At 47.9% G+C, this 14,959-nt stretch overlaps 1 protein-coding gene across 1 annotated transcript in view; it reads left to right on the forward strand.

Moving 5' to 3' along the window:
- FAM69C (family with sequence similarity 69 member C) overlaps nucleotides 1-8,110 on the forward strand; it is an 11,612-nt gene extending 3,502 nt beyond the window's left edge. The window contains exons 3-4 of the mRNA XM_006761948.2: nucleotides 2,684-2,848; nucleotides 6,184-8,110. Of these exons, the coding sequence (XP_006762011.1) occupies nucleotides 2,684-2,848; nucleotides 6,184-6,390 (372 nt within the window). The 3' untranslated portion in view covers nucleotides 6,391-8,110. The remainder of the gene's footprint in view (nucleotides 1-2,683; nucleotides 2,849-6,183) is intronic.
- Nucleotides 8,111-14,959: the final 6,849 nt, after the last annotated feature.

The raw sequence follows: 14,959 nt of genomic DNA on the forward strand, positions 1-14,959 counted from the left end.
CTTGAGGTTCCAGAGAGGTCTCCTGCCAGACAAGCTGTGAAAGTCAGGATGCCCAGACTCATAGGCTTATTTCTCAGAGCTGAGGTCCTGGCCGAGGCTTCCTTACTTTGTGAGCAGGAAGGTTATATAATAAACACAAAGGACCGTGGCTCTCCTCAGAGCTGTCCTGAGGACCCAGCCACCCTGAGGCCTTGGGCAAGGAGGCATGGAGTGTTCACATACCAGCTTTGGGTAGTTAGGGGTCCGTCCTTCCTGTCATGAGATAATTTGTTTATTCATCCAGCAAGTATGAGGGCGTGTCAGTGAGTGGTGGCAGTCGAGGGAACCCAGCAGCTGTCTGGGCTGGGTTCCCAGGAAAGGCTTTAGAAGGAGGTGGTGCTGATGGGTCTTCCCCTAGGAGTGAGCAACATGGGGCATTACTGGCTTGCAAGGTCCACCTCCATTGTGCCTTCCAGCATCTCCTGCATCGTAGGCCTGAGATAGTTGTTCAATGAAGTCCTGGCTGCTCTCCTGACCAGGCCAGGCCGGACTTGCTGTGCTGAAGCACTCGGCCCTGCAGCATGCAGCCCTGGCTGCTGCCAGAGCGAGCGTGAGGTCGGGGAGGGAAGGACCAGATTCCACTGTGCTGACCCCGGCATTGCTGACCTTCCTCACGAGGCTGAGGTTCAAGAAGTTCATTTTACCTACGATTTTAAGTAAAAACCAGCCACATCACCAGAGAACGGGTTAGAAATGCAAGTTCTCCGCCTTTACCCAAGACCTCCTGAGGATGGATGTGGCCGTCTGAGTTTGAGAAACAAACTAGGGGACCAGCAGGCAGGTCCTCCCTTCAGGCCATGTTGCAGTTGCTCAGATGACGGGAAGAATTGACAACTCTAAATCATTCACTTCCTCCAGGTCCCCACTTACAGGTCTTGACGATTTAGCCTAAGGAGGGGTTGCACAAGGACAAGTAGGGAACATCATTGCTTCGTGCTCCCGGACTGCTGCCAGCAAGAGCTCCTTTCAGGCAGGTGATATGTTTCTTCCCCCAGAGCCACGTTCCCCAGTGGAGAATGAAATGCTTCTCATCGGTGCTTTCCGGGCTGGCACAGGATGAAGTTTGAAGGTGGCATGAGTTAGGCCACTCCACGCAGGAAGAATTTTAGGATTCTCCTGATACAATTTGAGAAACCTCCTGCAGGCCTTCTGATTTGTTTGGTCACTGTTCCTATTTTCGGTATTTATAGTTATGCTCATAATGGCTGTAATCCATCCTATGCCATGCACAAAAATTAAAAGATAAATCTGGTTCTCCTAGGAGTTGAGAAGGGAACCATCAGTAATGGTAAAGAGAGAAATTGTAAGTAGCTGAAGTTCCATCTGGGGCCCCAGAAGAAGCTGGGGGGATTGCCAGAAACTGTAAAAGAAAGAGAAGGGTCTTGTAGCCCTAATAATACACTAGAAAGGCTGTAGATCATTAGCATAGCCTAATACTTTTTCAGTCTATTAACATGTGCAAATAATGAAGTGAGCTATTTCTTTTGGCTAAATAATGAGACAGGAAAACTGATTAAAATGATAATTTCTGTTTGCTGTGCATGAATTAGTAATTAGGTAAAGCTCTTAACAAGGAAAAAGCTCCCTGTTTTTTTGTTTGTTTGTTTGTTTCATTATTCTCCCCAAATTCTGAAATAAATTATTTTCCTTCCTCAAGAAATATTCCCCAAGAAACTTTATTGCCTTTGGCATCTACCCTGAATGAGAAACAAAAACAAATGAGCCCTTTCTTGAGATGCTACCAATGGGAGAAGGAAAGGGTGATGTTTTGACGTTGACCTGTGAAGGCTTGTGAAATGCCACAGACTCCCTCAAATTCATCAAGTCTTATAAGCTGTTTAATACCTTGAAGCTATAAACTGCTTTATTTGGGCCAACTCCAGGTTTTCACAGGTTTGAGCTCATTTTTTTTTAAATTCAGGTGGTGAAGGAAATCTGCATAATTTAGATATTATTCTTGTTTTGAAGCCTCTTTGGTTTGAAGCCAAGAAGATAAAGAGATTCCAGGGGTCACAGTTCTTAGGCTGACAATGGGATGTAGCGTCTGATGATATTGGATCAGACTCCACACATATCAACCCTAATCTGAGAACATTGGCGCTGTCATTTCCCCCCACATGTCTATCCAAATAGTCAATTGCAAGCCAGGTAACAGAGATGCCGTAGGTAGACAACCTAGATACAGTCAGCCTCATTTTCACACCCACGGACCTGCCTCTTGAACGTAGTTTCCTTTTATTAATTATATTCAAGGGGGTGGATGACCTGTCTCTCACTGCTTTGTAATCTTGACCCTTGAAGGCCAGAGACCAAAGTAGTAAAGCAAGTAGGGGGAGTCATTCATTTTTAAGACATTTTAGAGATGCTACTTTTAAAAGCTGAGAAACATTTAAAAATGAAGAGGGATGCTCTCTGCACAATCCCAAATCCTAGGCTTTCGCTAGTGACAGCAAAGGTCCTTCTCAAAGTGAAAGCCTTGTGATAGGATCTATGCCAGTTGCATGGCCTGGGCTCCGCTGGCTGCAGAGCTCTGTGATGGCCCCCTGTGACCCCGGCTCGGGAACACAGAGATGGAGGTGCTGCCCAGGCTCCCTCTGTGCTGAGCCCAGTGCCCCCTTAATTACCCTGTGCTGTTTGGTTACAGGTCGTGGCTATCGATGTGGACATGGCTTTTTTTGAACCTAAAATGAGGGAAATTCTCGAGCAGAATTGCACGGGAGATGAAGACTGCAATTTCTTTGACTGTTTCTCAAAGTGCGATCTCAGAGTCAACAAGTGTGGTGCGCAGAGAGTCAACAGCAACCTGCAGGTAAGCAGCGGTGAGACCGCTCTATGGAGCACCGCACCCTGTGCCACCTGGGCCTGATGTGTGCTGCAAGGGTGGGGATGGTGGGAGGCGGTGGTCATTCATTCTTTGTTGTTTGCCCCATGAAGTTGTTGGCCATGAGGTCCAACGGATACAGCTCCCAGCAAAGTCAGCCTTGTTCCCGCCACCTCCCTGCCCCCACTCAGAATGAGTACTAAGAATAAAAAGAATGCAAAGCCATTCTGAGAAACTGTCCAAATTAGAGAGGTTGGACAGACACCACAGTCCTGACAGGCATGTGTTAGGGCCAGCAGGTGGGTAATAGAAGGAGAGAGAATGTGTCCCAAGTCCAGGAATCAGTGATAAATAAATAGGAAGGAATCAGTGATAAATAAATAGGAAGGATGCTGGGTCCAGGCTCTCAGATAGGGTCTAGAGTCAGGGAGGTCCCAACAGCAGGGCTCCAGACCCCATCAGTGGGAACACTCCCTCTTCTTTGGGCAGAAGTTATCTGCCCTCAGCCCTCCCTGGAGGCTCTCAGGTGGGCGTGGATGAGCCTGAGCTCATAGGTGTTGATTGCAACCAGGAAGAGCCCCTGGCTGAGAAGCTGGGCCCACCACCTGGTTGCCTGTGTTCAGTCATGTCTGTGCCCTTGCCTCACCTCCACTTTCCTGCTTTCTTATTCACTTATCCAACCCACTACCCCACTTACTTTTCTGTAGCTGTTCTTCCCTGCCGTCCTCCAACCCAAAAGGCCAGTGTGCCCAAACGCAGGATACAGACCTGGCGAGATGGGCTTGGGCCAGAGCAGGCCAGAGCTTGGTGCTGCGTCAGGCAACAAAAGAGGACTGTTCTGGGAGACCTGGCAGTGGTTGTGAATCTGGAATTCCTGGACCAGGCCAGATAAAAGCTCTGGGTGGGAAGCACGCAGCAGTGATGTGGCCTCCAGAGGCCTCTTCCCCGCCCCAGCCTCTAGCTTCATGTGCACGCACATCCTAGGCGGGTCTGCAGGGAAAGCCTCTGCTTCAGTGGCGGGAACAAGATGGTTGTCACTACAACAGCAACCACCTGCCCTGTGCCCATAATGAGAGACTAATACAGGGCGGGGCAAAAGCAGGGTTATGGTTGTTCCTACTGAAAATATACAATTCCTAATAAATAATAATGCAAGAATAAATCCTGTGTTTTGTGTACTCACAACTGTAAACCTTCTTTTGTCCCACCTCATATATAAAGGGCCCTTAGAGATTTATCGAGGCAAGTGGGGACCCTTATCCCTTAGCCTCTGAAGCTCCGAGAGTATCCCCAGGATTGTCCCTGTCCAGCAGAGCTTCTTTGTCACATCCCTGGGGCAGTGTTCTGTGATTGGTCACAGAACAAGTGTGAGTGGGGCATTTGCCAAGCACAGTGTGGAAGTGTGGTCCCTGAGGATGCCCCCTCTATAAATCTCCATGTGCAAACCTCCCTCTTAGAGTCCGCTCCCCAAGAAACCAACCTAAGCAAGGGGCAAAGATCGTTATGATATTAAGAACATCTACAAATTAATATGAAAAAGTTCAACACCTGGTGGAAATGTGGGCAAAGGATATTAACTCGACCATTCAATGGAAGGGAAGCAGAAATAGCTTTCAACCTGACTGCTAAGAAATGCAGATGAAACCTTCTCACCCATGAGCTGGCAAAAATGAAAGATAACACACGTGCTGGCGAGGGCATGGGGCAGAGGAGCATTCTCATTGCACATTGCTGTGAGTGTGTAACTTAGTGCAACTTTTATGGGGGTCAGTTTGGCAAGATGTAGCAAAAGAAAAAATGCACATACCCCTTGGCCCAGAAATTTAATTTCTAGAAATTTAATCACTCACAAAAGTGACATATATGCAAGGTATTTATTTCAGTATTGTTCATAATAGCAAAAGTTAGTAAACAGCCTACATTTCCATCATGGGGAACTAATTAAGTAATTTATGATACAGCCACAGGTTTAAGGGACAGCCATGGAAACTAATGGTATCCTATACAATAAAGAGCTAATTGCTAATTAGACCGGATGGCAGAGCAACCTTCCAGAATGGCCTTCCGGACGACCTTCTGGAATGATCAGTGGGTGGGAAGCAAGGCAGCAGCTGAGGCGGCCGAGGTTGCGAAGGCCTACTCTTGCACGAATTTTGTTCATCGGGCCTCTGGTATCCTTATATGAACAGATTTGGAAGGCTCTCCCTGATATTTGGTTAAGTGGGAATGGAAGCCGTAAGACAGCGAGCATTATATACCGCCATTAATGGAAAGTAAAGGAGAAAGACTTGCACGCACAGGCTTGTGTGTGTGCATAGAGTACACTCTCTCTCGAGGAGAGCCGAGGAGGGGGTCGTCTCTCAGAGCCAGCGCTCAGTGTCTGGCTGTTGGGACCGGGATGGAGACTAAGTGTGCAGCCCGTCCTTTGGGACATTGTACATTTTTGCACATGAAAATGTATTATCAATTCAAAAAAAGCAACACGAGAATGTTTTTAAAAAGAATCCTTGCCCTTGCAGGCACTGGGAGACAGAAGTTAAGTTATTTGTTTCTGTGAGACAGCAGCTCCATAACATGGAGGCATTTGTTAATGAGGCTAATACAAAGCGTGATATAGAAAAAGGAAGCTGTGTTAATTATGCTGCTCCTAGTCCCGTTCTCCCAATAGAGAGGAAACAGAAAGCTGTGCAACACACAGAAGGTGTAAACTGGGAATGTAAAGAGAGCTCCAGCATCAGTGAATTCATACCTGGTTAGAATGAATGGCCGCAAGAAAATGGCTTAAACTAAACCATCCTAAAGGCTCCTAAAAAGACCTTTACCACCTTTCTCCCCTGAGCCTCAAGGTGCTATCACATGTGCATACTACTTCTCCCCAACATGTCATTGGACCCTCAGGACACCCTGTCCTGGTTATCACTGTTACTGTACCAATTTATGGCTAAAAATGCCCAACCTCAGCAATGTGGTGATAGAGGGGAGAGCAACTATTCTCAGGTCCTCCGAGGGGCTGCTCCTTACGCAGCAGTTACTGCCTGTGACTTCCTGCTCCCTTCATCTTTGGAAATATACTCTGCTCTGAGGCCTGAAGTGGATTTTTCTATCTGATATGAGGTAGCCTTCTCCCTGATGCAAAGTTTATTCGTGGGGCTGAGTGTTTAATTTCCAGAAGGGAAGGTACCTACTGGAGTCTGCAAAACCCTCCCCAGAGGCCCTTGGGGGTGTGGGAGCAGAGCTGAGGTCTATGGAAGGACCACTTGTGGGCTCTGGGCTCTCAAGGGGATGTGCTCCCTGAATGAATGTCTCCCTGTCCTTCCCCTCAGGTCGTCTGTGACAAAATATTCCGACACTGGTTCTCCTCGACTCTCCAGAACTCTGCCATTTCCTTCCAGCTCCAGCGGCAGCTGCGGGAGGCTGTGCAGGAGTGCGCAGACCCAGGTGGCCCCCAGAGAGCAGCCCCCACCATGTTCTGGAGACTTCAGCGCCTCCTCCAAGCTGCTCTGAGGGAACTGCGGGAGGCGGAGAAGTAGCCACGGCAGCCTTTAAAATGCTTACTCAGGAGAGGTGACCTCTACGTGGTTTTAAAGAGGAGACATTGTCACTGTGCAAATGATGGTCTCTGAGATACTGCGGCCTCCTAAAGAGCGAGGTCACCTAATGCCGTCTCCATCGTGCGTCCACTGTTGTGGCGTGCGTGTCCTTCTGTCCTGTCTTGTCCTGGCTTGATTGCTTGTTTGGAGAGACCACCCTGGCCTCTGACCGTCACTCCTTGGAAGGTGACATGAGGGAGGTCGGCACAGAGCTTTTAGCTGTTGGAGGACCCTCCCTCCGAAACAGCCCAAATGCCAACGTGCGATTGTTCTCACAAGAACAAGTGCTCACACTCAGCACAGACGTTTCCAACTCTTCTCGCTGCAAATGGTTGTCAGGTAAAAAAATGCACATGTGTACATAGGTGTGTGTACATCTGTGTGTGCACATATGTGAGCACACATGCCTAAGTGAGCAGGTGAGAGTGAACAGGTGAGTGTGTGAGGTGTGTGTGAGAGCAGGTGAGGTGTGTGCGCTGTGGGATGGGGGAAGGTGGTTCTCCAATGTGTCCTGTGGGACCACTGGCCCAGCTAGCCAGGAAAGTCTCCTTTCCTCTGGAATTAAACACAGTAAAAACAACAGCTGCCTTGTTAGACAGTGCGGTTTGTGTTGGAGAGTGCGTGAGGGACACCTTTTGCTGGTATTGGTTGTGAGGGCCCTGTGGGCTGTGTTTTGGGGAGCACCATGCCCCTTAGTGCAGTCTGTCCTCCCGGGAGCCGCTTGTGCAGTGACAAACCCCACACTATTTGTCTGTGCCTTGCCCACCCTTTCGGATCCAGGCAAAGGGGACAGCCTGCTTGTGTTGTTTGCACACATTTTCCGGGGTCGGCACCTCGGCTGGCTCTGGGTGGTGACAGCTGAGGCGGAGAACAATCTAAGGCCCAGCAGCTCTAAGTTCCGTGGCTCCTGAGCGGTGCCTGAAGGCCCGCGGTCCCTGCCAGGCCACTCATCACCCCCCCGGCACTGTCTCACTTGAATGAAGTTCCTAAAGGGCCCCGCTCATCATAAGCATGAAGGCCTCTCTCTGCATCGGCACTCCCTGCAGGAAGCAGGACTCCTGGCTGTCACTTTGTGGCAGAAAAAAAGAACACTAAGGGTTGATTCCAAAGAGAAGAGAATGGCCTTTGCCTGGGAGCGGAAGCGGGGCTCTGCGGTGCTGGGGGTCTCAGTGCACCACAGCCCTCTGGTCGGCTTCTCTGTGAGCCAAAGGTTTCCATGCAGCCCAGGGTGAGGAGGGAGGGGCAGCGGCTTCGGGGTCCGTTGGCTTTGGCACTGTGCGGGCGGTGGGTCTCAGGTGGGTTGAGGGCCGCCCTTAGTGCTGGCCCGGAGCTCCCTGGCCAGGCAGGAGGTCTGGCCCTGGAAAGGGCAGAGGTTTGTTCTCATTTCGACCCGAATGGAAACAGATGTTTTTGTTTATCGTGGAAACTATGCAATATATACTTACCCAACACAATAGTGTTTTTATTGCTGAAAAGGAGCAGTTTTATCCCTTTCCCCTTGCGTTTAACCTCTTTCTCCCCCCACCTCCCCTGTCTCACACACACCCACACACACTCGCACGCCCTTTCCCCATCCTGCCTGCGCAACTGCATCTACAGCAGTGTTTCTTGAACTATCCGTGGTAAAGTTCCGCTTTTATTTTTTGATTTTTTTGTTTTTAATTTTTAATCCCTTGCAAAATAAAACTTTTATATGATACAATAAACAAACACGGTTGTATCAGTATTTAATATTGTTAATGTGACACGTTTGAGTGTTTCTTGCTTATCTGATGAGCAGCCACCCTCCCAGTTGGGGCAAGTGTCAGCCTAAGTGATTTCTACAATTTGTTATAAAAACAGGCACAGTAGACAGAACACGGTCAGAGAAATGTGCATGGGAATCGGGGGCTTATAAAGTGGGTTCAGCAAGCACAGGGTATGCCTTTTCCAGTTGCATCCAAGTTACAGTCAGCAGTGCTTACTTCATCTCCACTCCCCGGAGATGATACATTTTCACAATGTACCTTGGTACGTTGTAGTTAACATTACCTTGTGATGAAGCCATTCAGAGCACATGCCCCACTGGGTTATAGATGTCAGACATCAACTGCACAGAAACCGTGGGCAGCTCGGGCCACGTGCCCCTGACCTCATGCTTCCTGAACAGCTCGGTCAGTACCCTGGAGGGGTGGACGTCCTGGCAGTGCCACGTGGCTGCATCTAACCCTCCTCTCCTTTCTCACTCCTCACGGCTGAGCAGTGAGCCGCTGCATCTGAACAAGATTGGTCAATTCAGAGAACCATGGGCAGAGTTTCTCTCTCCACCAGTGGTCTCAGATCGCTGCTTCGGAATCACCTGGAATCTTCTTCTAAATGCAGATTAGAATCAGGGTCTGTAGGGCTGAGGCTGTCCCCACCCTGAGATTTTTGATGCACCCCAATGTTTGAGAACACTGCTCCCTAGGCCTGGCCCAGTCCTTCTTCATTCTGGAGACCATCTCTGGGTGACCCAGGCTGGCCTTGGGCCTTGGGTGACATCCCCAGCTAGTCTTTCCTCAAGCATGCTCCCCTAGGTTAGGGACATTTAGTCAGGTTTTTTGTTGTTGTTGTTGTTTTTTTTTTTTTTAGAAAAGATCACCTTTAAATGGAGCAATGGCTTTCCAACCAGTCACTTTTGGGTAATAGACCTGGAGGCATGAATTCCATTCTTACAGCTTCTATTCCTTCTCTTACTTCCCATCACTTGTCAGCGTCCCTGTTCACCAAACTCCCAGGTGCAAGTGCCAGTTGACTCTGACCCCTCCTTGGGCCAGGGGCCTGGGAGCTCACCTCTCCGCCCTGAGTCTAGGTGCCTGTTTGCAGAGCAAGTGCCAATTTGTCCCCATTTAGTTGGGAAGCGCCCCTCCCAGGCTCCTTGCTCCCTGCCCCTCTCAGTCCTAAGAGGACACCCGTGGCTCATGGCAGGGACAGAAAACCTGTCTCAGTAAAGTGTGTGAAAGGTCACTGGGCAGCTCCACTGAGATCATCCCAACTGTCCTGCTCTCTCCCCATGGCATCGCCAGCCTCGGGGTACCGACCAAGCCCCTGCTGCGGGGCCTCGGGGCGCGAGCACATTTACCAGCTGTCACATTCAAAACACGTCAATGGGAGAGCATTACGTTCCAATCGCTGGAGAGGGGTTTTCTGATGGACGTTTCAGCTCCAGTTTCCATCGGCGTGCCCTCCTTTCCACCCTTGGGTCAGGTTTCGGTGATGAGGTCCCGAAACTCAGAGCCCCTCCTGCCCTTCTGAGCTGGGCACAGCTGTGGGTGTTGGAGAAATGACTGTGTACCTGGAGAGGACCTGGCTGGCCCTCGGCTGGGGGCCAGGCCTTCCAGGCACCACACCCATTTGCAGGTGTTTGAAAGGGCTCCTGGGCCCCCTGGAGGCACCATGTGAGTCCCCAGCCTCCCCTCTCAGACTCAGCTTTTCAAACCTTCCTTCTTTGCAACAGCTTTTCCGCTCTGTAGTCCCTTTTCCTTTTATCCTCTGCAACCTCCTTTGAAGGCTGGAGATGAGACTGGAGGGTGCAGTCTAAGAAGTTGTGTAATTTTGAGGGAGCCACAAAATTCTCTAAATTCGTGCTTTTAGTCGATGCCTCTCCCCACTGGAACTCTCCTGCTTAACTTCTCTTGCTGCATTCTTTATTCTGCTGCTTTCTCTGAAAATATTTGGCTGAGTCACATGCAAGGTGAGTCTTCTCCAAATCCCACGGTGATTCCGACAGAGACCAGGAGGGGTCCCGTGAAGTTTGGGGGGAGGGAGCTGTGGAGGCGCCACCACAAGCGGCCTCCTCTGTGTGGTGGGCGGTGGCCGAGTGTGTCCCCCGTGGGGAGTGACACCCTAAGGCAGTGATGGCGAACCTTTTGAGCTCGGTGTGTCAGCGTTATGAAAAACCCTAACTTAACTCTGGTGCCGTGTCACATATAGAAATTTTTTGATCTTTGCAACCATAGTAAAACAAAGACTTATATTTTTGATATTTATTTTATATATTCAAATGCCATTTAACAAAGAAAAATCAACCAAAAACATGAGTTCGCGTGTCACCTCTGACACGCGTGTCATAGGTTCGCCATCACTGGTCTAGGGCGTAGTGTTTCTCACAGTCACTGCTGGAGCGAGCTGCCTGCAACAGCTGGGGACTGACGGGCCTCCAGGGCCTCTCCTGTCCTGGAGCATCTTGTTCCCAGTGTCCTCCGCTCTCAGTTCTGGGAAAACAAACCGTGAAGCTTTCAAGAGCAATTCAGATTTATTGTGTTTCTTGAACAGACGTTTTGTGGAGCTCCGTGCCGTTGGGGCCAGGCCTCACACCCACAGGGTTCTCTACAAAGGGCCAATTTCTACAGGAAAATGAGAGGGAAAAGATCAAGAACAGGAAGAAATGTAGCTTGTTCTTGAAAAGCAAATGCAGTCCATTTTTGTCCTTGAGGTAAAATACATACAACATACAACTGACTGTTTTTTAAGTGAACAATTCAGTGGCATTAAATACATTCACAATGTTGTGCAACCATCACCACCATTCACCTCCAGAGCTTTTCATCTTCCCAAACTGAAGCTCTGCCCCCGTTAAACATGAACTCCCTCCTCCCCAGCCCCTGGCACCCACCTTTCTGCTCTCTGCTTCTGTGAATTTGACTCCTGTAGGTCCTCATATAAGTGGAATCCTACAGTATCTGTCCTTCTGTGTCCGGCTTATTTCACGGAGCATCATGTTCCCGAGGCTCACCCATGGTGTATGTAGTATAGACCAGAACGTCATTCCTTTTGTATGGCAGAATAGATTTGGATTGTGTGGACACACCACTGCCCTATGGAGTATTGGTTCCAATTGGATCATAGCTCACTTTGCCAGTTTTGGGATCAAAGACCTGAATTGGAGTCCCATTCCACCTGAGGGCCGTTTGCCTTGTAAACTGGTCAAGTGTGCTACACCAGCACGACCAAGGGTGAACCCGAGTGGGGGCGATGAAAGGATTAAGAAAAGACAGACGAGAGAATGAAAGCTGGGTCTCGGTGGGATGCTGCTCCCGGATGGAGAGACAGTGCCAGCGCCCACAAGCCGTGTCTTTATTTTATAGCAGATGCCACGAGGCAACGTAAGGGCATGATCAAGCTGTTTACAACATTCTCGTGGATTTCAGTCCTACTCAACTACATGCACCTGAACTCTATCAAGCCCACATCACGCAGACATGTGGAACCATGTGTTCGGACCATAGGTTCATGCTTACAACTATAGCTGTTGGCTATAATTGTGCTGGGAAGGCTCTGCCCTCCAAGCTGGGACTTGCACGTGGCAATGAGAGGACTGTGCCCTCTCATTAGTCCAAGGCTTGAACCTGTCCAAACACTGTAGCCGCACCCCAGAGTCAAGTCCCTGGATCAGGGCATAATCACTTCTAGAAACATCTCAGTTAAGAGCATCCTCAGGCCAGCGTGGGCAGCAAATGCCCCTTGTCTCCTCACCTGCTCTGTTCCCTCTTGGTTCAGGGCCCCAGGTCCTCACCCTCTTGCACAACATCAGTATCCCCTATTGCACCACCCAGGAAAGACATCCTCAATGAATTGTTAAATGAAAACAAAAGGCTGAAGAACAGTTGGTATTTGACGATTCATTTTTTTTTTTCATTTTAAAAACATTGCAATATAATTGGTGTACAACAGCGGTTGCCAACCGGTGGTCTGTGGACCACAGGTGGTCCATGAGGTCCGAAAGGTTGGCAATCTCTGGTGTACAACATTGTGTAAGTTTAAGGTATATAACATGTTACGTAATACATTCACATATTGTAATATGATTAGCACCATAGCATTAGCTAACATCTCTATCACGTTATGTATTTATTTTCTGTGGCAGGAATAATTAAGATCTTGTCTTTTAGCATAAAATTCACTTTTTGTTCAAGAAAAGACGCCGAAACCGGTTTGGCTCAGTGGATAGAGCGTCTGCCTGCGACTGAAGGGTCCCAGGTTCGATTCCGGTCAAGGGCATGTACCTGGGTTGCGGGCACATCCCCAGTGGGAGTTGTGCAGGAGGCAGCTGATCGATGTTTCTCTCTCATCGATGTTTCTAACTCTCTATCTCTCTCCCTTCCTCTCTGTAAAAAAAAAAAATCAATAAAATATATTTTTTAAAAAAAAAGAAAGAAAAGAAACATCTGTTCGTGGGTGTGTACACACACATATAAAACCATACATATAAAAGTCTCTAAAATTTTGCACATGAAGCTGTGACCCTCTCAGGGAGGTGAATATTTACTTCATCAATTATATCCTTCTGCATCATATATTTCTAATTTTGGGGGTAATAATCGTTTTGTCCATTGAAAATTAAAAATATATATTTTACAAGTCAATGTTTCCAAAGTTTTCCAAGAGTCGATTTTCAAAGTTTCCCAGGGAAACTTAGTTGGAACTGTTAAATTTAATAAGATTATGGGCCAAGGCCTTGGAAAAAAATACAAGTCTATAAAAATCAAGGTTATTTTTGCTCAGATCCTCTGTACGGAACTCCTCTGTGAGTTGGGAAGCAAAGCAACTCTACTCTCACACTCAAAATATGTGCTGCCTGTCTGTGAGTATTGTCAGAGGTGCTCTTGTACTTTTCATGGAAGGGGCTGGATTTCTGAGACTTGGATTTTATATTTGTGAACATGACCCTACATAAACACAGTGTCTAAAAGAGGCAATGCTCATTTTGAGAGAAAACTGCATTATTTGAATCCACTGCTCATTCCGGAAATTCTTTGCAATTCAGGGTACTATTTACTCAAATACAGGGGTGGGCAAATGTAGATTTACAGTTGTGAGACACAAAACACAGTTTAATCTTGTATTACTTATTTATTATTGTATTTATTATTATTATTATTATTATTATTATTATTACTAACATACTTGTGTTCATTCCTGTATGTTGACTGGATGGAATTTGACTTTACTTCTGATATTGTTTTTTAATGTTTTCCAGCTTTCTGAAGAAATCTATTTTATTTTTTAATGACCAGTAGCCCATACACCTAAATATAAATAGAGGCAAGTGACATGTCCTTGATGGGTCAAGGACACTGGAGTCTTGAAGTGTTTTCTTCAGACTTGAAGATACAGGTTGAAAAGACAGACATAGACATGGTGGCCAAAGAAAGTGGGTTTGTAAAACTTGGGACATTAATTCACCCAAAGTGAATCTTTGTGGTATCAAGTTTGTTTTGCTTTGGTTTGGCTTTTGATTTTCCTACTGAAGGATCCTTGAGAAAATATATTTACTCCCAAGCCTGAGCAAAGGCTGTGTGTACCCCAGTGATCCATCTGAAGCCTTTAGGCTGAGGAGAGGTCTGACTAAGCACTAAGCACGTGTGCTGGACTCCAGCATTAGCGTGTGTGCAGGAGTCTGCCGGAAATGTTTGCGAACACATCTGCTCTTGGCCATGCCTTTGTTCTTGCATCCATTTTTGCTCTCCAAAGCTTGCTGGGACTGTAACAACCCAGAGGGGGGCCAGAATGGGAGGGGCTCACAGGAGGACAGGAAGTGCCATATGGTGACTTGGAAAGTTCCTTGCAGGGTGGGGGAAGACCTTTCTCCTTGAGGTCAATGGTGCAACTAATTTTCAGGTCCATTGGCCAGGGGCTCAGAAGACAGCTGTTCCTGCTGCTTCCCTGGGTCCATGTGGGCTCATAACAAATTCTAATGCGGGTTGTCCTCGGAACATGCAGGCCTGAGATCCCTAGTGAAATCGTCCGTTCAGCCATCTCCTCTCCAGCTCAAGTCTGAAGATTAAAACAAGAGGCCCCTTTTCAACCAATAAGAAGCCAGAAGGTTTAGGTGCTTGCTCTAAGGAAATAGCTGGACTGTGCTAGCTTTGGGTAGAAAAACAGTTCTTTTAGCTATTCATCACCCTGTTAATCCATAAGTCCACCCATGCATATCTATCTATGAATGATTGTAGTTCCTTAAAAAAGAAATAAGCTTGCACAGAAGTTAGAAATAAAATCTGAAGTGAGATGGTACTAGTTGGGGGACATACATCCACAGAGATTCTCACTATATAGATGACACAGATCAGCACCAGAACTGGACACCGTTCGCAGTGGGGTTGCCAAGTCTTATTAAATGCACTGGAGTTGAGCAACCTCAAAGCTTGTTCTGGGAAATGAGACAGCAGAATAGTGAGGTAGGAGTGAAATCTTCCCTGAGTCCTCTTCCCAGCACAGGAGGGTTTCCTTTAAAATGCAAACCCTCCATGTACAAGTGAAAGAACGAGTCACATATCCCCAATTTCCCACTTCCTTCTGTTATGGCAGAAATCAGGCTGGTGGAAAGCGACAAACCAGATGCACTGGGAGGTTCAGAAAAGGACTGTTTTATTCACAGTGAAGCTTGGCTTAGCGGAGTCTTCTCCAGAGGCTGAGCCCTGAATGCAGTGGGGCCTGGCCTTTTATCTCCCCTAGCTCCTTTGTCTCCCAAATATGGACTAAGCTTCCG

The sequence above is a fragment of the Myotis davidii genome, unplaced genomic scaffold (genome assembly GCF_000327345.1).
Source record: "Myotis davidii unplaced genomic scaffold, ASM32734v1 scaffold96, whole genome shotgun sequence".
NCBI lineage: Eukaryota > Metazoa > Chordata > Mammalia > Chiroptera > Vespertilionidae > Myotis > Myotis davidii.